The 27275-nt window shown below is 36.2% G+C and overlaps 1 protein-coding gene across 1 annotated transcript in view; it reads right to left on the reverse strand.

Moving 5' to 3' along the window:
- Window positions 1-27275, reverse strand: part of MYO16 (myosin XVI) — a 449416-nt gene that overhangs the window by 334094 nt on the left and 88047 nt on the right. Inside the window, exons 5-9 of the mRNA XM_005884469.2 lie at window positions 21774-21882; window positions 16444-16568; window positions 12215-12340; window positions 6616-6691; window positions 3394-3547 (exon numbers count right to left, since the gene is read on the reverse strand). Coding sequence (XP_005884531.1) covers window positions 3394-3547; window positions 6616-6691; window positions 12215-12340; window positions 16444-16568; window positions 21774-21882 — 590 coding nt within the window. The remainder of the gene's footprint in view (window positions 1-3393; window positions 3548-6615; window positions 6692-12214; window positions 12341-16443; window positions 16569-21773; window positions 21883-27275) is intronic.

A 27275-nucleotide genomic window follows, 5' to 3' on the forward strand; every position in this document is an offset into this window, starting at 1 on the left:
CTCCCATTTGACCCAGTGATCCCACTTCTAGGAATATATCCCAAGAAACTAGAAACACCAATCAGAAAGGATATATGCACCCCTATGTTCATAGCAGCACAATTCACCATAGCTAAGATTTGGAAACAGCCTAAATGCCCATCAGCAGATGAGTGGGTTAGAAAACTGTGGTACATCTACACAATGGAATACTATGCTGCTGTAAAAAGGAAGGATCTCCTACCATTTGCAACAGCATGGATAGAGCTGGAGAGCATTATGTTAAGTGAAATAAGTCAGTCAGAGAAAGATAAATATCACATGATCTCACTCATTTGTGGAATATAAAGAACAACATAAATTGATGAACAAAAACAGATCCAGAGATAGAGAAGCATTGACCAGATGCTCAAACCTCAGAGGGAAGGTAGGAGAAGGGAGGGGTTGGGGGAGCAATCAACCAAAGGACTTGTATGCATGCATATAAGCATAACCAATGGACACAGACACCAGAGGGGTGCATGAGTGGGGTGGGGAAGGGCAATATGGGGTTAAGGACACATATGTAATACCTTAATCAATAAAGAAAGGGAAAAAAAGGCCCTTCTCACAGAAACAGTGTAAGGTTGGGTATATTTGTGTGTGTTGACTCAGGTCACTATAGTCTGAATATCAGACAGTGATGTAAAAAGGACAGTGATAGCAAGTACTTTCAGGTATTGTGTTGAGGGTTAAATGGCATTATCCATGTAAACCACTTTGCACAAGTCCTGACACCTTCTAACTGCACAACAAAAAGCTTTTATTGTTGTTATTATAAATTATCATTACTGTTAATATTAATAAGTGAAAACCCACAATTGTTTAGTAAATTACTCTATTTAGGCATTGTGCAGAATTTTTGTGACTTCCAACTCAAGAACTCCATGAAATAGAAAATTAGAAACAAAAGTTAGCACATATCAGAACTTCCCCGTAATTAAAAACCCTAGGAGAACATTTCCATGTTCAAATACCAAACGGCATATTCAGCAGCAGCTGGTTCCGTAGCAGCACTAACAGTATTTAGGCACTAAAATATACATATCTAAGGACAGAAAAGACAGCACAGTGAGGAGGCACCTAGTCAGCAGGAAAGAAAGAATGCAGTAGGGAACAGCAGTCAAATATGAGAACAGTTGTAAATTTAAAGCAGAGAGAGGAAACCTACAAGCTTTACAAATAGAGACCAGATTGGGAATATTATACTTAGAAAGGCTCTTTGGAGTTAAATCTAATGTGTTCATTAGAGACATGAACTTAAAAATCAGGCAACAAATAAAGACCATAATAATGTTCACTGGATAGAAGAGAGATTAGAAACATGAAATATGAGATAATCCAATAATGTAGGAATATCCTATTGATTATATATTAAAACAAAGAAAGACATTTACTAATAATGGTGGGACACAGTAGAAGTGATGTTCTTATTCTGGCTAATTCATGGTTTATCACACAAAATAAGGCTTAGAATATGGAATAAGATAACACATGAAGGTTCTTAGCATAGGGTCTGACACAAAAATTTACAACAAAGTTAAAAAAATACAATCCAGCCCTGGTAGGGTGGCTCCCCTGGTTGAAGCATCAGTTGGTTGTGGGTTCCATTTCCAATCAGGGCACATACCTAGGTTGAGGTTTGAACCCTGGTTGGTAAATGTACTGGAGGCAACTGATTGATGTTTCTCCCTCACATAGATGTTTGGTTGGCATGTACTGGAAGCAACTGATTGATGTTTCTCCCTCACATAGATGTTTTTCTCTATATCTCAAGTCAATAAAAACAAATCCTCAGGTGAGGATCAAAAAAACAACAATCCAATCCAATAATGAATATATCTTAGTATTAAGTAGAGGTCAGTGTATTTACATATGGCTTTAGCCTCTGAATTATCTAGATTAATTTTAAATTAAAAGTGTTTTTGAATGCCAGCAAGATGGAACAGGCTCTGAAATAAGAGTTTTCCTCTTTGAGCTCATGTATTCATTATAACGGCCATGGGGGCATGTCTGTAGGCAGCATCTTTTCAAATTCCCAGGAAGAGAAATGGAGTCATGATAATTCTGGGCCTCCCGCTACATTTATGAAGTGGAATGAATTGTCTGAATCTGGGAAGAGTGGCTCCTCAGCCCCGTCTCCTTCTTCTTGCAGCAAGCCTTCCTGCAGAGAGCACAGCTCTTCCTCCTCCTCCGCACTGTTACCTGGTCTGGGAGCCCCTCCCTTGGGAGTCCTGATCTGGTTTCTAAGTGCCTTGTTGGTAGAGCTGCCCAACAATGGAATATACTCACAAACCCTTTCAGCTGCCACATTTAGCTATGTCCTCCCATGTACCCTCTATCATGGAGCAGGTGTGATTTGGACTCCTTTTTTCTCTTTGATTATTTCTCCAATAGTCCAGAAACTAGATAGTGCTATGTATTCAAAGTCCCATCGAATGTCCCAAATACGTATTAGACATAATCGCCACCGGCAGAAAAGAAACGTGTTTATACAAGGAGGCAACTTCCTCAAGGTCTCACTGGCTGTACACAGCAGATTTTGCTTTCAACCTGAATTATATTTTATCTTTTTTGCTTTATGTGTTTATTTCTTTTGTTGAGATATAATTCACAGAGCACAAAATACATGCTTTTAAAGTGTACACTTCTCTGCTTTTTATATTCACAGGTTTGTGTAACCACCTACTTCCAGAACATTCCCATCATTTCCAAAGACTCACATCCATTCAGAGACACTCCTCTTTACCCCTTCTGCCCACTCCTGGAAAACACTCATATGCTTTCTGTTTGCATGGATTTGATAATTCTGGACATTTCATATCAATGGAATCATATCATATATGGACTTTTGTTTCTCACTTTGTCCATTTAGCATGATGTTTTTAAGGTATATCCCCCTTGCAGCATGTGTTAGTATTTAGGAGATATTTTAGACAACAAAAAAATCATTGGTTTTATACTTTAGAGAGAAAAAAATGAATATTTATATTTCCTACCTTAGGAAATCTAGCCATTATGATAGTCATTGGAAACCTTATATACCCGTTTAGCTAAAAACAAACAAACACATGGAGTGTGTTTAAAACATTATCTCTGATCTCATGGTGACAAATATATCTAATTACTGAAATAGTGATGTTTTACAAAATCAGAGCATATTCATAAGAGTAGGCTAAACTCGTGATTGTCACCATGTATCTTTTGATAAATATATTAGCATGTAGCTTCAATTTTCTAGCTTTCAGTTGAGAGATAGGCTTAATATTTACTTTAAAATGAATGACTGGTGATTAGCGGGGAAGACAAATGAGGATAATTAAGTCAGCAGAGAACCAGGTCTACAGCTTTCTCCTGTATAAAGAAGGCACTTACAGCTTACTGGAAAGAGCTGGCAGGTCATGAAGGATCTCTTCATAGGGTTCCTCTTGTGCTAAGGTAGGCGCAGATAAAGGCTCTTCCATTTTTTCTTCCCAGGCAATTTCGGCTTTCAGCAGCATTTCCTCAATAAACTCAGATGCAGCGATATCTACACGAACCAACAAGAAAATCAGAAAAAGTGGATGGTGAAACCACAGAAAACTATTTACTTTCAATAGTTCTGAAAACGCTGAAATTTATCAGCACATGTAACAAAAAATAAAAACATTAAAAGTTTATGCCAGGAACAAAATTGCAGTGCTGCCATTTAAAAATACTGTCTTTTTCACTTTAGTAACAAATTTAATTATAACTGAAATGAAACATATATAAAAATAATTTCACCAAGAGTAGATGTGTAAAATGTAAATCATTGAGAAGCTGGGCTTGAGAGAACTTAATGTCATTTTATTGTCAGGAAACTCTTCCTTCATCTTGGTGAATATGAAGCAAAATGATAAAACAATATTATACATTCAGAATGACTGGGCTATTATAAAACATGTAGGAAGCATTCTAAAACATTTTACTAAATGGGTAGATGTACAAATAAATAGCTATGTATTAAAATAGTGTGTCTAGCCTCTCTATCTAAAATATGAATTACTATAGTTCCTTATAAATTACACATTAACAGTGACATCTGAACATATCTGGCCAGCAATAAAGATGAGAATTAATCAACTTATACTTATTAACAAATTATACTGGAAATCAATAAATCCTGAGAAAAATTCACATTAATAACAACCAGGAACCTAATGGAGTCATCTGCTCCTTTCAACCCTCGTAACTAAACTGCATGACCATCTTTGTCTATAAACTTGACTTATGTGGTTTTATGGGCTGGAAGCAGTAATTCACCTACCACAGGAAGGTACTTATGCCAGGATTTTATCATCATTTACTTTAGGTTAAATCATAATCACATAATGAGTAGGAGGCTGCTCAGCTTCTTTACCTAGGGAGATTATTTCTGCCTCACCTAACAGCTATGCCCCAAATTGCTTTTATTTCCCCACATAATTTTTATGTGTCCATTCCAAGTTTAAGAAACACAAAACAGCAAGAACCTAATATGGCACTGTGATAATTTTCATTTGCTCAGTCAAAATATGTGTCAAGTTCACTTCTCTCTGCACTATTGTTTTATCTGGTTCATTCTTCTTGTTCTTGGATAAGATGCTGGGATATCCTGCATTTACTCTTAACCTCTCATTGCATTATTGGTCTTTGTCCCTTGTGTGTGAGAGAAATATTTTATTCAATCAATAAATGTTAATTGAGGATCTACTATGATCACATCATTGTGTCTCTCATGACCAACATGGCATAGAAAAGGGGTTACATTGATGGTAGACATGGCATGACCAACAGGGACAAAATTGTCTGAGTCACCACACACTATGCCGGAGGTGGTCAGGCTGAGTGTAGACCAGGAATTTAGTCATTCCCTGGGGCTCCAGAACTGTCCATTACCTTGGATGTCTGTTTGGCACAGTTGACACTAAACCTAAAAGGTGGAAGTGTGACAGATGGAAGCCTATGCTGTCAAGGGTCAATCATATTTATTTCCTTCTCTGGGAAAGAAGCTAAGGATATGAAATTGAAATTGTGATCTGTTAGAACTAGACTAGAGTTAACAGAAGGTGTGATATATTTCAAAATAAATATATTTATTAAAAAATAGAAGAAAACTATTAATTCATATTTATTAGACATACTTTTTTGTTGTTCATGTTAAAATTACTACACTGTCATTAATATTAGCCTGTTGTAACATTTGAGACTGTCAAGCTATCATAGTTCTGTTTGTTAAATCATTGGTTTATTTTAGCAAAGATGAAAAAACACTCAATAATAATACTTAATTCCAATAATGTAAGAAATTGAGAAAATCCCTCATTTTGCCTTAAACTAGATGTTTATCAATTAATCATACTCCCTCTTATAAGTATATTCAATAAGAAATTTGAGGCTAGTAGTTATAGCAACAAGAAGAATAAGTAAATATAAGTTATTCTGATCAATTACTACCATCAAAATTTTTATATTATTTTGTTCCTTCTACTAGACTTTTCTCTTTGTTGCTTAGAATTATTTTTTAAAATATGTTTTTATTGATTTCAGAGAGAGGGAAAGAGAGAGACAGAGAGATAAAAACAAAAATGATGAGAGAGTATCATCAACTGGCTGCCTCCTGCATGCCCCCTACTGGGAATTCAACCCAAAACCTGGGCACGTGCCCTAACTGGGAATTGAACTGTGACTTCCTGGTTCATGGGTGGACACTCAACAAATGAGCCACACTGGTCAGGATAGAATTCTTTTTTTAATATACCAAAGTAATTTATGAGTAGTAGCATTGTTGTCAAATTTTCTAAAAGCTAAAAAATGAATGTTACATCAATTTTTAAACTACATATATGAACATATAAAAGAACACTAGTAAAAATAACTGTAGCTCTGGCTGGGTAGCTCAATTGGTTAGTGTCATCCCGATATGCCAAGGTCAATTCCTGGTCAAGGCACATACAAGAATCAACCAGCGAATGCATAAATAAGTGGGAAAACAAATCAATGTTTCTCTCTCCTTCTCTTTCTCTCCCTCCCTTCCTCTTTCTCTTCTTTCCTCTCTCTCTCTAAAAAAAAAATCAAAAAATACTATTTTACAACTTTAGAAATTTTCAAAAATATACTTTTTTGAAAATAAGTAACATTAAACTAAGTTTTTTAAACTTTTAAATTATCTTTAGCATATTAGTCTCTATTTCTAGCAGTATAAACATCTGTACAGAAAAAATACTGTTATGTTACTATTTAAAAATACCCTAATGAACAAGCATGTATTAGGTCTGATGAGAAACTAGTTAACACAAAAGCAAAAACAATCTTTTAAAGTAATGACACTGCAGGAATCACCACCCTGGAAGTTTAAGCCTGAAAAGCAAGTTGTAAAGGAAGGACACAGTAACCCATTAACATAACTGCTTTCTAATGTCCCCTTGTCCTGGATCAGGGCATCTGAATCGTGAATCATATTAAACTGGGCTGGTTTACACAGAGCTTCTCAGGGAGGCTGACTCTCATTTCCTAGCTACGCTCATGATGAACAACTTATATACGACAGGAAGGAAACAGTGACTGCTCAGTGGTCCCAGGATGCTCATAACCTACCTGAGGCCTTCTCTTCATTGCAGTTCAGAAGGTTTGGATTTGCCTGATGCATCAAAAGAAGTTTCACCAGGTTTGTCTGAAACATTAGAGATGATTGAAATAGGAAACATCATGCTGGATACTGAAGATTCATCAGTAAATAATACACATTCATGGCCTCAAGGGGCACATAAGGTTGGAGAAATGAGAATGCATTAGCATAACATCACAGTGTAGTCCTGCAAAGTTAGGTCAGATTTGACCATTTAACATTTTCAAGAACAGCAAAGAACATGTAAAGGATGTGCATGATGGCATACTACAGAATCTGAAAGAAGTTCACTATGGCTTCATCCTCTAACCTGGTGGGAGAAGGCAGGAGAACTAGAGCTAGAGAGTTAAGCAGAAGCCCAGGCACACAGGGCTCATAAATTATTTTATGGCATGGGCATTTCATATCGACAGCAACGGAAAGGATGCTGAGTTGAAACAGTTTGATTATTTTTGTACTTAGAATGGCGTGGGGGAGGGGCAGGGAGCTCTGTTAGGAGGTTGGCAGGATAATCCTGATGTAGAGATGCTGAAGCACTGGATGAGGGTGAAGGCAGCGAGGACACACATGATTATAGCTCAAATCCATTTACTAGGTAAGAGTTTGGGGGCTCGGTGGTTTAATAGGTATGGGCGAGGAGAGGAAAAATAAGAAAAGAATAATGCCCAGTAAATGATGAAATAGAAAAGAAGGCAACAGATTGAAAATGGGAAAAAGAAGATGATCATTCTCTTTGTACACAAGTTGAGTTTGAAGGCAGGTTGACGGGGATTACTCTCTGGGCAGTGGTCCTCTTGAGTCTGGAACTTGGGAGAGAAATGAGAGGAGAGGAGGCTTTGGGAGACATGAACATGCAGAGTCTTTGAAGCTGTAGGAGGAAGACTTCTAAAGACATAAATACTGGGAAGGGAGAGAACCTAGGACAGAACACTGAGCTTTTCAATACTGTGTGCTCAGAGGGGCAGGAGGAAATCCAGACAGTGTTGTTTTTTCCAAAGCAAAGAAGAAATATCTGAAGAAAAAAATCTAAATATATCTCAATTCTTACGTACTTAGGTAAAAATGTATTTGAGAATACAAATGACTCCTTTGAACATTAAGATATAAGAGTTGTGTGATATAAAGTACTTTTGAAGACATTTAGATTTCATCATTTCACAATTACTTTCTTATCTTTTACTGTACTATTTCCAATGCTATTAACAATACTAAAATATGTACAAGGCTAGAATCAAATTTTATCTTCTGTACAACTCTTGAAAGAACTGTTGCTCACATAACTTGTTCAGTTCTCAGTTTTAGAGAACAGGTATTTCTTTGTTCTCAATGAAAAAGTTAATGTATAAAGGGAAGTTTTAAAATATATATGCTATCTAAGTATAAATGACAGTAATAAATACTATAAATACTGTTATAAATTATAAACTACCTTCTCCATAAAGGTATTCATATTTATAATATATTTATAAAAAACTGAAATTGCTGTGAATGACTCTAAAAATGCCTTGAGTCTTTCTAAAATGTTAGCATTTATCACATTTTTTTCTCAGTGAGATGCATTTATTTATACTAAATGTCTTTGGAGAGTTACAAATCTCCCATGCATACAAATTGATAATTCAAATAAAACCTGTTCCTAAAATATCATTTCCAAAATGAATATTAAGTGGTAGTGTAAAGAATTTTTTAAATAATTCTTGATATCATATGGTATATTCTTGACAAAAAATAAAGATACAATTTACTCAAAATCTTCTATTAACATAAATCTCTTAGTTATTCCTTAATTTTATTTTGAATTGAGGAAGAATATTTTTGTTCTGGTGTCATATATCCTAACGTTAAATCCTCACTCTAACTCTCAGCAGAACTTCGCTTTTAGATCCTGGTTGATTGAGTTGTCCATTTAATTCCTTCAGTTACTCTGCTGGCTACAGGATGGCTCAGTGGGCCACACGAATCACATCTCTGCTGTTCTGGAGCTTACATTCTGGTGAAGAACCCATTCTAGTAGGTTGGAGCAAAACTGAAAAGACATATATAATCTTCAGTCCTAACCTTTGTACTAAAATATATAAGGATTTATAAAATACAGAATTAATGGCTACTCATTTTCTACAGAGGCAGAGGATAAAGGTGAAATTGTTTTAAAAATCTGACTCATTTGCACACTGTAAATGGCCATTGCTAGAAAACATTATGTTCATCATCTCTCTGTACAAATCTAGCAGCTGGATCAATTGACTAGGACATATGCTCTTTGATACTTCGGTGATGCATTTGCCGTCTTTATTCTCAACAGTCTTCTGAGCTATGTAACAATTCCCCTGTAAACAGATGTGTTGATGGTTGTCACTAATTGAAGACCCTGGGGCTCTGTGGAAGAAGGACTATTAACACATTGCGTACCGCATAGAAATCTCTAAGACATACGCCAGGGACCGCACGTTTTTGGGCAAACTGCACGTTATTTAAATCATCATAATGCACTTTAGGTGTTGTTTTTCAATAATTATAACATTTTTATTGACCCTCAGTTTTCTCAAATATAAAAGGGGATGATAAAAATCAAGGTTGTGATAAAAAAAAAAAATACAGAATTAATGGCTACTCATTTTCTACAGAGGCAGAGGATAAAGGTGAAATTGTTTTAAAAATCTGACTCATTTGCACACTGTAAATGGCCATTGCTAGAAAACATTATGTTCATCATCTCTCTGTACAAATCTAGCAGCTGGATCAATTGACTAGGACATATGCTCTTTGATACTTCGGTGATGCATTTGCCGTCTTTATTCTCAACAGTCTTCTGAGCTATGTAACAATTCCCCTGTAAACAGATGTGTTGATGGTTGTCACTAATTGAAGACCCTGGGGCTCTGTGGAAGAAGGACTATTAACACATTGCGTACCGCATAGAAATCTCTAAGACATACGCCAGGGACCGCACGTTTTTGGGCAAACTGCACGTTATTTAAATCATCATAATGCACTTTAGGTGTTGTTTTTCAATAATTATAACATTTTTATTTACAAAAACAATTAAACAATTAAACAAAGTTCCTAGTACTTTTTTAACGTATGCTACTGCGTAAAACATTTTCCTCTATGAAGAGGGACCAAACAAAATTTACGTAAGTATCTAGATTCGCTCCTTTTTCCATGGGTGTGAAAAACGAGAACACTCGTGAGCGGTCCTTAACAGATGGCGCGCGAAACACGCGAAACCTCCTGAGCGGTACGAAATGTGTTAAGGCTTATTAGGTTCACACAGCCAGCGAGTGGCGGCTGGTACTCAGAGCCAGTGAGGGGGCTATGGAAGCTCTCCAAACAAGCTGGCTTAATCATTTCATTGGGCAGATTCAAATATAGGTGTGTTTGTGTGTTGGGGAGAGTCTGGAACATAGAAGTATAGGAGACCTAAAAAAAAGTGAGGAATAATGGTTTCTAAAAGTTGGGGGAAAATATTTTGCAGCTGGGTTAAAAAAAAAATAAAGCCATTGGAAAGTTTCTTAAGTCACTTAATGTTAATAAATGACGAGTGTTGGAAATGTAGCTGGCACACTGGAGAAGTAAGTAATAAGAACATCAATCTTAATTACTCTGCATCTCCCAAAGCAAATGTACCTTTTGAATCGTATTTTCCATGTAATTTCAATACCATGTTTCTCTAGGCTGAAAACATAGATTTAGAAACCCCAGACTTCAGAGAAAATCTTAACTATTTGTGAATGCATAGATGGACCTAGAGCAGTGATGGCAAACCTATGACACGCGTGTCAGAGATGACATGCGAACTCATTTTCTGATTTTTCTTTGTTAAATGGCATTTAAATATATAAAATAAATATCAAAAATATGTCTTTGTTTTACTATGGTTCCAAATATCAAAAAATTTCTATATGTGACACGGCACCAGAGTTAAGTTAGGGTTTTTCAAAATGCTGGCATGCCGAGCTCAAAAGGTTCACCATCACTGACCTAGAGGGTATTATGCTCCGTAAAATAAATTTAAATAAATCAGTCAGAGAAAGATAAATACCATATGATTTCACTTATATGTAAAATCTAAAGAACAATATAAATGAACAAACAAAACAGAAACAGACTCATAGACACAGACATCTGATTCCCAGATGAGAGGGGAGTTGGGAGCTGGGTGAAAGAGGTGAAGGGATTGGGAGGATAGATTGGGACGATAAAATAGTCACGGGGATGTAAGATACAGCATAGGAAATATAGTCAATAGTACTGTAATAACTATGTATGGTGCCTGTTTGGTACCGGAAATATCAGGGGAAACATCTTGTAAAGGATATAACTGTCTAACCACTGTGCTGTACACTGAAACTAATACAAAATAATATTGAATGTAAACTGTAATCTATAATAATAAAAGCTTAATATGCTAATTAGACCGGATGTCCTTCCGAACCACCTTCCGGACAAAGCCAGGGCTGCTAGGAAAGCACGGGTCCCGAGTGCCTGCCAGCGGTAGGAGGGAAGCCCAAGTCCTGGGTTCCAGAGGGAAGCCAGTGCCAGCAGCCGGGGGAAGGAAGGCCTACTCTTGCATTAATTTCATGCATCGGGCCTCTAGTTGAAAAATAAAAGAAAACCCAAAGTTTGGAAGTTTTTCTAATGTGAGAGTACTGATATCCACTAATTCTCTCTGCCTGTTTAATCACTGATTCTTCTATCTTGTGACTTTTGTGTGGCAGGAAACTTCAGGAAGCTTTAAGAAGGAAGTAGCAAGTGAACTCGGCTTAAGTTCCTTATATCACTGAGGCTGGGCAGGTATCACATCTGGCATATATTTTAATCATTAAATGATGTTTTTATGGTTAAACATAACAGAGTAAAATAACATTTTTAAAAATCTACTTTCATCACTAAAACCAGTTGAAAGTATTTTTACTATAAAGCTAACCTGTTTTATTAGTTTAATATTTTCCTTTACCTTTTGTCATGGATACACACATGTCTCTCTCTCTCCAAGACACATTTTATCTGACTGTGATTTTGCTCCTTTTTCAGGATATAAGGGTGCCTGGTAACAATTAATTTGTGCATTAGTGTCTTCAGATGTATTAGCTATAGCAAAAAGTCAATTCAGAGAAAGAATTGCTACCCATCCCTCATTCATTAAAATGAAATATAATTTATGAAGAAAAATAAAATACAAAATGTAATTTTACTTTACATCTACTAATTGTAGAAAACAAACAGAATTATTACAGTCTCATGAAACAGTAAACTTGTAAGAACTATATAATATTAAGAAAACTGTGTTAAGTCTATATTATAAAGGATATTTATGTTTTTGATCATTTCTTGAATGATTTTGAGTAGAATATGCAGTATGCTAGTATGCCAAGTCCTAAGGAATATATGTTATCATTTGTCCTTTTAAAAGTAAATTTTTTTTAATTCATAAAACATTTGTTTAGTAAGACCATACCACTAAAAGTCAGATTACATAATGATTAGTACATAATTTGAAATAAAATTAATATGAAAGAATGCATTGATTATAAAATAATTTATAAAATAGCTCAGGAACTCACTTACCTGGCCATACTTTGCTGCCAAGTGAAGTGGGGTCCAGTACTGATTATCCACTGCATTGAGGTCTCCCCCATTTTCCAAGAGGAGAGACACTACCTCCTTGTAGCCACTGGCGCATGCCATATGTAACTGCAATGAAGAGATATTTTGTTATTTATCTTTAAAAAGCAGCAACATCATAATTTATTCAGTGGTTTAAAGAGAGCAATTTAATAAAGTATTAAACCTAAAATACAGAGACCTTAATAAAAGAAACATATATACTTTGATTTATTTGGTACAAGTGAATGTCATCATTGTTTGAAAAAGGCTTATGGGTTAATTATGTATTGTTTTCCTTCTGACTCTGACAAGGTACAGTTTTTCATGTAATTCCTATTTTCCTCTCTAGTGTGCCTTTCTACTATAATATGAATACTTTTAAATACGAAATATAATAATTCAATACTTTATCACTACTTGTCCAGAAGTCACACATGTACTGACTAGCTCTAAAGTTCTAGCACTGCATTTGGTGTTTTAGGAAAGAGATTGAAAGATACAAATGACAACAGAAAATGTGATCCTGTGATGCTTTTATACACATAAAAGGGACAGGAACTGGAGAAGATGAATGAATCCTGACAAGCTTTAAAATGATTGTGCAGCTACCATTTTGACATTCTCCCAGCTTGGTTTCTCAATGCAACCTGAAGTTCAGAAATGAGGCCTCAGGAACTACAGTGACGAGCTCAGGGTTTGGAGACCCTTTCAAATTTTTCAGATGTGGTGATTCCTGTTTCTAAGGCATAGCCTTTCTTTCTAAGTAAACTGTCATCCAACCCAATTTCAATTAGGTTATTAAGTAACTACATGATTTATTTTACAGTTAAAACAATTAAGAAGGGAAAATTAGCAGAAGAAATTATACTTTCATATCACATTAATATTATAGCAAATATCTCCAAATATCACCCATGTCCAACTCTACTGTAAAATCATGGTAATCATTAGATCTGTTACTTAGTGTATTAATTAATAAAGAATCATAAACATTACATATAACAAATTTAATTTCAATATTATGATTACTATATTTCAACATAATTGGCTTTCTATGTAATTCTATGCACCATTTTGTATTGCATAAAACTATTACATTGGCAAGGGACTCATGAGCTACACCATATGATTAAAGGGGAGTATGGCATTAAAAAGATCAATGAGCCTGGACTTTATTCAAGTTGTGAGTTTTAAATATTACATGGGTCTGGACAATCTAATCTCTAAATTGAGGCTATGTTTTGTGACATAAAGTAACCATAAAAACTGTGTTCCCTAAAAATGACCAGAAAAATCATGCATTGGCTATTTATTGTCCTCGTCTAGAAGTACGGGATGAGCCAACACTCCCGATATCACAAAGAGAAACAAAAACAAGATTGCTTAGTATTTACATCTCATGAATAATTGTTTTCCAACAGTGCATATGTATCAAGGCCAGATGTAATATATCAAATTCTATAATAAAACAGTGAAGAACCAGCCAAGATCTTTGTGGTATATATGCTAATTATAACAGTAGTATTTTCCAAGAGCATATATACATTCAAACTCAGGAACTAATTTTCATATGCTCTATAACATGGCTTTTTTGGACTGTGTTCTTTTCTAAGGCTTCTGTTTTCTTTTCAGAAGAATATTAATGTAAACTAAGAAATCTTTTTAAAAGAGCTGTAATATATTTGGTTATTTTAGTGTGTATCCTAAAAAAGGAAGAAAAGACAACATCAAACCCATCTTACTAGAAGTTTATTCCATTGAGCCTTTTGTTGATAATTGCATCTCTTTTTGCACAGCAATTTAACAGTGTGGAAAATTATACCTAATTTTGAACCACAATTGACTCTCCAACTCAGGATATAGAAATCAGTCTAAGGACAAAAGTGTCTTATGTTATCACCAACAATAGACAGGAAAGCACAAAATACATGTGCCTTACAGAAAGGCAACTCCAGTGATGGCAGTCATTAACATAACAGGCTAAACAATTTAGACCTAAGAATCAAATGTAACTGTCACTTGCTAAATACTCTGGTCTCCAAGGGACAACTGTCTAGCTTTCCATTCATTGATATTTTCATTGTAAAAAGCTCAAAGATGATCACCAGAAGATTGTTATTACAGAAAAATTATTAGCAACATTTATGGGAATGTCAAAATTGAAGATAGTTTAAAATGAGAGTGACCTATTACTCTATATTGATTATTTCAATAGCTTTCCTACTTAATGGCAGGTCCTTTTATTCAACAGTGTTTGAAAAATAATACATTAGTGTCATTTAACAATGATTTTTCAAAATGTATGTAAAGTTGTAATATCTCTGTCAAACAAAGAAACAAAGTCTCTATTGGGTTTCTACAATGTGTTAGGCATTAGTGTATTGCATGTGTTAATTGAACTATTAATGAAATAGCCCACTGTAAACTGGATTTTGACCCAACCACTGCACTGAAACTACCCTAGATGAGAAGACCAATGATCTCCATGTTACCAAGTCCAATAGCCAATTTGGCATCTCCATTTACTTGACCCTTTCAGCAGTATTTAATAGTCTATCTTATCCTCGTTTTCATCATAATTTCTTCACTTGGTTCCCAGGACACCTCATTCTCTTAGTTTCCCTCCTACTTTGGGAGGTGTTCTTTCTCATCTCATTTCTGGATCTTCCTCTTTTGCCTAAGCCCCAAGGCATAGTCCCAAATCCTCTTTCCTGCTATATCAATTCATGATTTCATCTGGGTCAGGAGTTCTCAAGATCACATATATGCTAATGTTCCCCAAATTGTTTCTTTAGTCCAGACATTTCATGAATCTCAGTCTGCAATATCCAACCACAAACTCAACATCTCCATGAAGATGGCTAAGAGGCACTTCTAACTTTATATTTCCAGAACTGATTCTGATCTTTCCTGCTCTAAGCTCCATCTTCAGCCTTCTCTATCTCATTCGATGCCAACTTCATCACTCAAGTTGTTCAAGCAAAAAATACTTGGAGTCATTTTGAAGTCTTTTCTTTCTCTCACACCACATTTCCATCAGGAAATTTAAGGAACTTCTTTTAATATTGACTGAAATTAGCTACTTCTCATCACCTCAACTTCTACCACCTTTGGCTGAGCCACACCATTGCTTTCCTAAATCACTGGAAAGGGCTCCTAATTGAACTCTCAGCTTCACCCTTGCCATTATACAGTCCATCCTTAACACAGCACTCCGTGAGTGATCTTTTCAGAACTGAAGTAAAATCGCACTCTGCCTCTCTTCAGAACTCTCCAATGTGTCCCCATCTCAATCAGAGTAACTGCCACTGTCCTCACATAGGCCCACAATATGTGTGATCTGACCCTAGTTACTTCTCTTCACTCCTTTTCTCTGCTAAGCCAAACTTACCACCTTGTTGTGTATCAATCACACCACACCTGGTCCTGCCTCAGGGTCATTGCACTTAACAGTGTTCAGCTTGAAATCGCCTGTGTTCAACCTCACACCATACTTTTTCCATGGTAGAAAATCATTGGCTCCAACCCCTTCTGTACGTCCCATGTTTCAGAGCTTCATACTCTTTTCTTCTGTCCTAGTTTACTTCCTTATTTTTTTCTGAGCTTTAATGCATATATTTCCATCATAATTAATTTTAACCCCTGCATGCCCACTCCAGGTAAATTTTATGGGTCAATAGGGCCAAATGTTCATATTTTGATCACTGAACTTATATTTATATAAATATCAATCCAAATTTAATTGTTCTGTTTTTTAACTTACTGCAGCTATGCCTTATATCAATAAAAAGCAATGTTTCCTTGAATTTAGAAATTTATTCACCAGACTAAGCCATCATTTGTTTTGCTTAAAATTAAAATAAAAACATTATCCTGTAAGTTCCATCTCTGAAATCACATTGACAAATAAATGCAAAAAAAATCTAAATTTGTAGGGAAAGCATGCATAAGAAGGAAGCTTGGAAGAAAATATATCAACATATATATAAACATCAGTTTTCTCTGGGTGGTGACATAAGTGATTTGCATTTTCCTTTGAATATTTATGTGCTTTCTAAAATTTCTACAATGAATATATATTACTTTTGTAATCAAAAATACATTATTTAATCATAGTCATTTCTATGTCTTAAGAATAAACTTAAATTCTCCACTTAAGCAATATTTCTGAGTCAAGTATATTAACTTACCAGTGTTACTCCTTCATCATTTTTCTCGTTAACATTCCCTCCACATGATAAGAAGTGTTTGACATCGGTTAACATACTCATGGGTCTCTGAAGCTTCATCTGCCGCAGGGAGGTCAGATCCACCCCTAGGGGGAAAAGAGCCTTTCAAACAGAACGTAGAGTTGCTTCTCAGATGCTGGAGTGAAAATAGTTTCATCTTATATTCGTCCAACGTGTTCGTCTTTGAAGCCCCTCTTCACTTTGAATTCTCACTCAAAGTGCTATATGTAATTATTTCTCTTGCAAGCATTCTATTTCCAGCTAGAGGGTGGTGTTGAATAATTTCCCTCTTATTATATCCCAAATTCATGATACGATACCTTACATATGGCAGGTTCATAATGGATATCGGTTTTAGTATAAATCAACACACACTGCCAAGAGTATTTTAAAGTACCTAAATTAAATTACAAGAAAGTATAAAGATACAGTTTTCACTCCTTATGATTGTTCTGGCCAAAATAGTTGCTGCTAAAAGCAATCCATCTTGGAATAGATTTAAAAAATACGTCTTGGAAAAATGGAAAGAATTTGAATAAAGCCTGTAGTTTAATTAACAATATGTACATGTGATACTGATTACTATCACTTGAATACATTTGATAATATCTACGTAATGTTAGGTCTCAGAAGCTTCATCCCATGCAGTGAGGTCAGAGGCCTGTCTGCAAAACTGAAACTACATTAACATATCAAGTCAATCGGAACCTTACCTTTACTTTCATTAACTATCCCTTATCAGGTAATATTGTCTTTTTAACAATTCAACTTTTTACTTACTCCATTATCTATTATGTATTGGGGGTATTCTATGATGCTATTACAGATAATTTTACCATTATGCTGACTCTGAAATGATCCATTTCATGATTTTAGCACAATAGTCTCCAATAAGCTCCTAGAAGTGAATCTAACACCAATTTTTGTCTCCATAGTAAGTTTCCTAAGAGAGCCAAGACTTGTAGGAAGCAAAAGAGTTGAGCAGGCAAAGAAAGTTGGTTCTAGCAAAGATAAATAAACATGTTCAAGCCAAAAGGGCACTGTAACCCTCTACCCAACCCCTTTCCTCCACCCTGACTACAGGCACAATGTAGGACTGTCCTAGGCAAAAGGGATGCACTGTCACCCTGACTCTGGGTGATTCTGAAGAGGTCGGTTTAAGGACAGCATTTTGAATGAACTTTAATAAGCAGAATAAATAGATAAGGTTATTTGTGGACTGATTAATCTGAGAGTCCTCTGAAGAATAAACAGGAATGGCTAGAGGTGAGAAGACCAGTTTCCAAGACTGTTCCAAAATAGAAAGACTGCTCCAGCTGGTTTTTCTCAGTGATTAGAGCGTAGGCCCTCACACCAAATGTTCTCAAGTTCAATTCCTGGTCAAGGGCATGTACTTGGTTTTCAGGTTCGATCCCTGGCCCTGGTCAGGGTGTGCATGTGGGAGGCAACCAATCAATGCGTCTCTCTCACAACAATGTTTCTCTCTCACACCCTCTCACCCTCCCTTACACTCTCTCTAAAAATCAATGGGGAAAAATATCCTCAGGTCAGGATTAACAAAAATGATAATAAAATAAAAACAAAAAAGAAAGTCCAGAGTTTTCACTAAGATGCTAATAGCAAACTTAGTGAGAGATATGGGCATATCAGAGGTCAGATGTCCAGGAAAGAGACTGTCAGATTTGGTGACAATTGGATGTGAGGGATTTAGGAGACAAAAAGTGATGTTCAGATACTTGGATTCCTGGCTGCTATAATAAAATATAACATATAGAGAGTGCATGAAAGGGTAAGTTCCATGTAGACAAGTTATTTCAAATTTTCTGATATCCAAGTCAAGAGACTGAAAACTATGCATACAAGCCTGCAGGTCTTGAAAGATATCTAAGCTTCAGGAACATTCTTGGGAACAGGCAGGTGGGAACAACACAAGGAAGAGGGCAAGATAAGCGAGGGTAGTTTGGAGAGATAAAAGAAGATACTGAAAGACAGAGCCCTGGGAACTACCCACATTTTGGTGTCTGGATGTACAAGTGGCACATCCGCAGAAAACTAAGTAGAAGCTGGAAGAAATGAGGAAACTATGGAAAGGTCATTGCAGGTGAGAGAGTTTTCATAACAGAGTGTGATCAAGGTCATCAGCTGTCACAGAGAGACGAGGTATTAGAGAACAGAAAAGTGACCACTGGCTAGAGCAGTGATCGCGAACCTATGACACGTGTGTCAGAGGTGACACGCGAACTCATTTTTTTGGTTGATTTTTCTTTGTTAAATGGCATTTAAATATATAAAATAAATATCAAAAATATAAGTCTTTGTTTTACTATGGTTGCAAATATCAAAAAATTTCTATATGTGACACGGCACCAGAGTTAAGTTAGGGTTTTTCAAAATGCTGACACGCCGAGCTCAAAAGGTTCGCCATCACTGGGCTAGAGAACCAAAAAGGGTGACACATGGTGGCAGGGACCTTCCCAGTGGATTGGTAGGGACTGTGGGCTAAGTAGAGATTAGGAACTCGGGAGAATAAAAATGGGCTACTTTTTTAAAAGGATCGATTTGGAATGAAGGAGAAAGGGCACGGTGCAATGATATGTGTTGAGCAAAGTTGTTTTTATTTCTTTTTCCCGGACTTGAATATATATCTATGTATACATATACACAGAGATATATGTGTTCCCTCCCCTCATGGTGAGCATCTATCTGTCCTGGACCACCTTGAGCTCTTCCTGCACTGCTTTCTCTCTATGCTGGCTCATTTTATAATCGATTGATTTCCTTGAACACCAGCTGGTCTGCCTTGCACTGGAGATCTAATATGCATCACATGCTCAATCAGCCCTCCGTGGCTGCCTCACTTTCCAGCCCGGACAGCTCAAGCGGTGAGCAGAGGTTAATTGCTGTGCCCAGGTATAGTGTATGTCAGTGGTGACAGTACAATTAGAACTTGTGACCAGTGATTTTCCATGTAATCAACTTGCTCACAACCTGGACTGCCTCCTGCCACATGTGACCTGGTGTGACAGCATGATAAGTACTCTGGTATAATGCGGGTTGAAAATTCAAGGATTGCAGGTGCCTGGTTATAAGAATGCAGTGCTGAAACACTGGGTGCTAAATAACAATAAAAATCTCATCTCATAATATTAGAAATTTCTAGGGACATCGGCCCACACTGTCACAGCAGATAATTCTAAAGGGGCACCAACAAGGGGAGAATACATCAAATTAGGTGGTATTTACAGGAAGTGTGGCAGCCGATATGATAAGTAGGAGGGACCCTGTCAGAAATGGAACCAGAGTGTGAATGAGATGAGAGGGGGGCAGATGGATGGGAAGGCAGAGGCCAGTGCCACAGCGGTGACAAATGGAAAACAGAGTTTAAAATGTAAGAGATATTACATTCAATTTGTTCCAGCAAACATGTATTTTACAAACTAACTGTGACAGCCATCACCGTGACAGATTTTCTCCAGACCATTCAGAGTCAGAAGCTTCCTTTCATTTTTTCTTTTTCTTAATCACTCTTTAAAGTAACCTCTCAAAGGAATACACTTCTTTTTATTTCTACAGAATAGATAATACTGCTTTTGCAAATACTAAAACTTTTTATGAGACAAAAACCTTTAATGAGTTGAAGAGATTTATAAGTAACTAGAGGCCCGGTGCACAAAATTCATGCAAGGGGCTCGGCCCTCACAGCAGCAGTTGCTGCCTTCGCACTCACAGCCCCGGCTTTGTCTGGAAGGTTGTCCAGAGGGTTGTCAGGAAGGTTGTTCAGCTGTTTGGTCTAATTAGCATATTAGCTCTTTATTATATTGGATGTTAATTCTTTTGTAAATAAAGATAGTTAACTTTAGTTTCCAGAGAAAAACATTTATCATGATAGCTGTTAAAAATTAAGAACAGTTGGAAGAGCAGGAAAACATAACTTAGAACTGGCACAGCTAAATAAAAGACAGTCAGGTTCATGTCAGTTCAGAATCATGTGACCAAAGGTCAAACTTTGCAGATGTGCAAATAATAAAGCTTCCCAACATGGAATGCCCATAACTTTCAGCTCATTCCATTTAGAAGTAATTAGTCTCTAAGTCATAGTTAACAAGGTGGGAAGAACGCCGGGTTTTCCTCAGGTAGGAGCAGGTAGGTTATGTCTCTGAGGGAGACATAGTGTGAAGGACTGACTATACCACAGCACCTGCACCCATGCTGCTCTGTCACCCAGGCCATGACTCAGTGACCTTCAGCAGCACAGCTAGGCTCACATTCACTGGAATGAAAATAGCAGCTCTTATCTTGCTCTCAGAATTAATGAGACTGTTTTTGAAGAACTCATGGCTTCTGAGTCCTAATTATTATTATTATCCTAAGCCATCCTCACAATAAACCCTCTGATACAAGCGATCTGAAGGAGGCAAAGAGCACAGGAAACAAAGAGGCAGGTGTGCGGGCTTTTCTTAGAGGTGAGAATAGAGTCGCAAGCATGATGAGGCTCTTAAAATTTTTAAACCTTTTCTCTGACAAAACACCATATTGGAAGGGAGTATAATTTAATTGTTTTTATTTTTTCCTAAACATCATAAAGGAGAAAAATAAAAGAGGGGACATATTTCTTTATTTTAATACCATATCAAGCTCAAGATTTCAAACACCTCTCACTTTGCCAATGTTGAACTTACTCATGAAATTATACCCTGGGTCTGTGCAATTAACTGTTCTTTGCCATTGAATATATCTGGGCCCTCAGCTGCATCTTTGCAGGCCAGCACCATGATCATGGGCATTCTTCTGATAATGTTTCTGTTACCAAGTGTCACCAAGAGTGGATGCTGAGATGCCCATGCAAACTGCCCTTGACGTATGCCCTGACTTACCCACAATAATAATTCTTAAGAGGACCATGGCTCCTAAGAGAATACACTTCACATGACCTCACTCTCATTAACTCAAAATTCAGTTGTGCTGGTTCACTTCCCTTCTCCTCCCAGTGGAGAATAGATTATAATTACAAGCCCAGTCCCTCTAATTATGGATTTTAAATGCTTGTTAAAATGTTCCTTCATTGTTGGCCTCTAGAATTTTGCTGGCTTGCAAAACTGCATTGACTAAACCAACAATGTATTGCAGTAGGAAAGTGAATTGCAGTGTAGAAACATAATTCATTTTACGCAATCTAGGGAAATCATATCAATAGGAAATCATGTAGGAAGACCCCAAAAATAAGTACACTTATAATGCCACCAACCTATCTCTTTGTCTATCTCTCTACAGTTTTTCAAAGCTCAGCCTACCCTTTTCATCCAGATAGGTCAATAGAACAGAGCTTGATTCTGTCCCTTCTACAGCATAATCCAATGGTATGTTTCCATTAACATCCTGGAGAAGGACATTGGCTCCAGCCTGTAAGTGAAAAGAACAAATATAACGTATGTATAATGTTAACATAGAAGGCAGGTCAATCCTTTCATTTCTATCTTAGTCAGAAAACAGGTACACAATAGTTTACATCAGATACAATCCTATAGAATACTGGAATTATTTTTATGACAAACACATTAAATATTTTTGAGAAATCTGTCTAAAAATGTTCAACTGACCATTGAACGACCTGAGTCCCAACTACTTTTCCCCATCCCTCTTGCTAAACTCAAAAAAATCAAATCCATGGCTACTGAACCACTCAGGCCAGTGTGCTGGCTACCCCTATACAGCCTGTCTTGTTTCTCAAAACCCTATGTCTTCAGAGTCCAAATGAAAACTCTTGTATGAACTTTCATCTTCCCCAAACTATTTTATAAAATCTTCATGCTCCTTGCTCTCCACAGAATCTCAACTCAGAGCTGTTCTCACACCATGATGTTTTCATAAGGCTTTCGTTTTTCCAGAAACTTTTCTAAGAAAAAGCATAATCTGTAGGCATTAATAAATGGAATATACTATATATGGTTCTTACAAATCCTTTAGCTTCAAAGGGCCCTCCATCAAACATCTCTGAGCATACCTGCTCCACCCTTTGCCATCTCAGCTTAAATACAATAATCAATGTGCTTTTTCTCTAAAAAGCCTGGTCACATAAATTGTCACCATTGCTTTACATTGTTTAATGAGCTCCATACAATGGATTAGGCATGGTTTACATATATTCTCCAAGGGCAAGACATGAACACGTTCCCAGTGTCCAAGATTTCCCATACACCTACCCATAACATGCCGTTAAGCTGAGGCCAAACAAATGCAAGTGTCCCCTTGTTTTTTTTAGTGAATAGGCATCTGTATTGCAATATATATATAGTACTATAGTTCATATAATATCCAAATTCATAACTTTACATAAAATGTCACATTCATAATTTAATATATTAAAATGTGGAGGTTTGCCTTTTGTGTGTGAGTGTGTGTGTGTGTGTGTGTGTGCAAGTGTGCATATGTGTATGTATAAATATCCTACAGCTTAGGTTTTCCAAAAGACTGCTCTAAATATATTATAAGCAAACAAAAAGTAGGCAAAAGTTGTATAATGCCCCATATCTTAATACTTTCCAATCAGATAAGCTAAGCTGCTTACCTCACAGTTTATTACATTACACATTCTATACCCATAGAAAGATACCCCTTTATGTGAACAAATCAAGTTATTTATTTCAGATTTTCATTTACATAAGGAAAGCAAGCAATTTTAAGATCCCAAAGACTTCAGGTTATTTTCTTAGTGCATTTGTTTTCATTTTTTTTATTTAGAGTTTGAAAAGGAATTATTTGAGGCCCTGTTCTGAAGTAGACTTTGCTAATAATTTCACTCCTTTAGTCTCCAACCATGAGAATAAGATTTTACATACATACCCAAGTATCAATTATTAAAGAATCAATTAAGGCACAAACCAATAGGGTGTTGTTACCAATTTCAATACTAGTAGGTGGGAGATAATCAAGTAATTCTTTTTCCCAATGCATACACATTTCAGATAGACTCTTATCTATGCCAAACATCTGGGCACAAAGCAATGGTGAATCTAATTAAGAGCCATTTATTATCAATCACAACAAAAATAACTAGGAGAGCTACTTGAGAGAGGTGGGATACTTGGAGGAACATGTCTATTCTTTCAGAAGTAATGGGGCTCTTTCAGAGAAAGTCTGAAAGTGAAACATGGTTCTGAATATTTTTTCTGGACTCATTCATTGAAATTTCACCCCATTAATCACTCACTGGGCTGTGCTGCTAAATTACCAGGTATAATTCCTTGCACAGAAGTCAGACTTTTCTAATCCCAGATCACGTCTTATTCCTCTTTATATTCTCAACACTTATTACAATGCCTGGCACATACTAGGTACTAACAAAGATTTATTGAAATAAATGAAAAATAAGGAGCCAAACATTGACTTAAACTAATTATTAAAAAATTGAAGCAAAGAATTATAATTTTCATAATAATTTTTAAACTAAGTTTCCTGACTTTTCCTTTCAAGGGTGTAGAGATAATATTACGAAGTCACTATATGCATATGTATGTTTCCTGCCTTCAATCTTTCCATATGGATGATGAAGGGAAGCAGAGATTGCCACCCCAAAGTTTGCCTCTGGGTACATTGTTTTTAAGATGGGTTATAAAGGAACCAAGGACTCAGGAAAAACCTTTCATATCCCCTGCAACTGATGAAACAAATGTAGATAGAGGACCTGCTCTAGGAAGGAAGATAGCCTCACAAATAACTACAGTTTCACATAAACTCGTGTGTGACAGGCAGAAAGGAAGCTAACAAAACCCATTTTTCCAAGTTCTCTCTGCATCCCATTGATAAAGATGGCCCAGCAAACATTTATTTATCAAACATTTGTCTTCTGTCTCCCTATGAATTGCCTTCCTGCCCTTTGAAGTCCCAAACCACAACCACCCTTTTCCTTGGGTTTAGAATGGCATATAAACCTAAGCTGCCCAGTACTTCTTTGAGTCTCTGTTCTTATGGCACTACCAAATGTGCATTCATATAATAGACTTGGGATATTTTCTCCTTTGAATATGTCTCTGTTAATTTGATTATTAGCCCAGCTAGAAGAACTTAGAAAGTGAAGGAAAGTTATTTTTTAGCTCCACAATGACATTTATGAAAGTTAGTCTTCCCCGCCTCCCTCCCTCCCTTTCTTCCTCCCTCCCTCTCATCTTTCTTGTTTGCTTTGTGGGCTAGAGTGCCCAACAGGCCCTGGTCCTGGTGCTTTGCCACCACCTCTCAGGCCATCTGGTATTGATAGATGTCCATAGGCAGGCTGGCCATGTGCAATAACAACACAGATCCTAAAGGATCCCTGGAGAAGCTGTATTTCTTGAATTAGAATTCTGAAATTGTATATCTATTTTTAAAAAACACCATTGATAAGATCCATAGCTGATTATTATTCTTAGACTGATTAACTTAGAAAGTAATGTGCAATTATAGTTGTTAATGGATCCCATTGGAAATAAGGTGCTTTTTTTTTGATGATTTTCAAAGCTGGATGTTTCCTAGAAATGTCAGACTTCTCTTAATATCATCAGGATGGTCTCATTTCTAGCATACAGAAAGGGAAATGCTCCAGGGGGTAAGAATTAGTAGCATTTATAAGGTATTGTGTTAGTACTTAAAAGAAAAAACACACACTTTGAACCAATCAGGAACATAAAATGGATTTTCTCAACTTTGTAAAGCGAGAGCTAACAAATAATTCAAATCAATAAAAAGATCACTCTTGACAATGTCCATTTTAGTTTAGAATTTGAAACATGTCCTAAAATACTATTTTTCTCTTCTAAGACATGGCATTCTTAAATATCTTTTTTAAAATGTTCTTTCTAAAATTTCAAATTTTATTCCATATGTAAGTGTCCACTATATGATTTTTCAGCTATAATTGTAAAAGCCTGAGAAAAGTGCTCCAGAATAGGTGTGCATGTTAATTACATTGTCTCCTTGGATACACGGCTCATAATGAGGATGCCCACAGTAAACAGTAACTTTAATTTCCTCATGTGCTGGTTTGCACATTTAATTGTGTACACAGTTATCTTATTTCAGGGTATGAGAAACAGAGCAAGTTGAGGATTTTAGACTAGATTTTCAAATATAGGACAAAGAATATTCAAACCTGCACTTATTTTCTGAAACAATAACTTTAGCAATCACTATACAAAATTACTAAATCTTAAGTAACATTTTAAAATTACCGAATGCTATCCTTTATAAAAACATATGATTAGGAATTGGGTGTGTAAAAAAAGGACATTGAGAGAATAGATGAAAGACATATATACATTTTTATGATTCAAGAGAACTCATTTAAAGTTGATGTCTAAGACCTAAGGGTGTGTGTGTGTGTGTGTGTGTGTGTGAAATACCTTCTTGGTTTTACTTTCCTACACTTAATCACCAGAGGTCAAATTCCTTACACTGACAGAAGTGATTATCCTTTGTCTAAATAAAACAAGAAATTCCAAATTAAGTTAAAGTAGTGTTAGTAAGAACAGCTCAACAACAAAAAATATTATCTTTGTACAATACAGACGCTGAGGCAAGTTATTCAATGTGGCTTCAGGAAAATCAATCAATTACACAGTGATTGGTTTTCATCAGGGAAATGAAAGTAATCAATGTTATATATGCAAAATCAACAGAAACTTCTCAAATGTTTTCTGTAACTGGGGACTAGTTAGTTCCTACTGGGAGCCCTAATCACATTTCCTCTTTAATTATTCAAACTGGGAGGCCGCCTGACTTCCAATTCGTCCTAGTCCTACTATGTCCTAAAGTACTGAAAATGGAATTCAAATATCTCATTCCTCCCAAATATGAATCTTATTTACTGCCTATCAGGTGACATAAGAACAAATAAATATTCTTTTACTTTATGTAACAATTTAGTGTCAGTGAATATACTTATCAATTGTTTCATTTAGTAATAAATCTCTAATACACTAATAATTAAATTTTCATGAGAGGTACCTAATGGCATTTTAATAAGCAAATACCACTTTTCATATGCTAATACTTTTTGATAACTTTTTAATTTTGATGCAATTTCAGGTTCAAAAAATTTTACTTATTTTTTATTGTTACACTATTAGAGCTGTCCGCACCTCACTCCCTTGCCCACCTCCACCCAGCCTCACCCCCATCCCTCTGGCCATCACCACACTGTTGACTGTGTCTATGAGTTATGCATACATGTTCTTTGACTTCATTCCACTGATGCAAGCATCCACTGTATAATTTTTTAGACACAGAGAAAAGATGGGCAAATTGGAGTGATGCTGCCACAAACCAAGAAATGCTCGGGCCTCCAGGAGCTGGAAGAGACCAAGAAGGGCCCTCCATAGAGGTTTCAGAGGGAACGTGGCCCTGCTGGCACCTTGATTTTGGATTCTGAACTCCAGAATTGTGAGACAACAAATTTCTGTTGTTTTAAGCCATTCCTTTTTTAGTACTTTATTATAGCAACCCTAGGAAATTAATATTCTTAATACTCTATCTTTTATCCAAATTTACCAATTATTTATACTTTCCCCCTCTATCCCCTTTCCTCTCTCTCTCTCTCTCTCTCTCTCTCTCTCTCTCTCTCTCTCCTGTATTTCTTCTGAATCACTTAAAAGTGAGTCAGAGATACCCTGTCCCTTTACCCCTAAATATTTTACTATTTATTACAAGGATATTCTCTGGCACAAAAGTTATGAAAATCAGAAAATTTTAATGTTAATAAGTGCTATTATCTAAATCATAGTCCACACACAAATGTCATTAATATTTCTAATTATATCCTGGAT

This window comes from Myotis brandtii, unplaced genomic scaffold, assembly GCF_000412655.1.
Source record: "Myotis brandtii unplaced genomic scaffold, ASM41265v1 scaffold83, whole genome shotgun sequence".
Classification (NCBI taxonomy): Eukaryota; Metazoa; Chordata; class Mammalia; order Chiroptera; family Vespertilionidae; genus Myotis; species Myotis brandtii.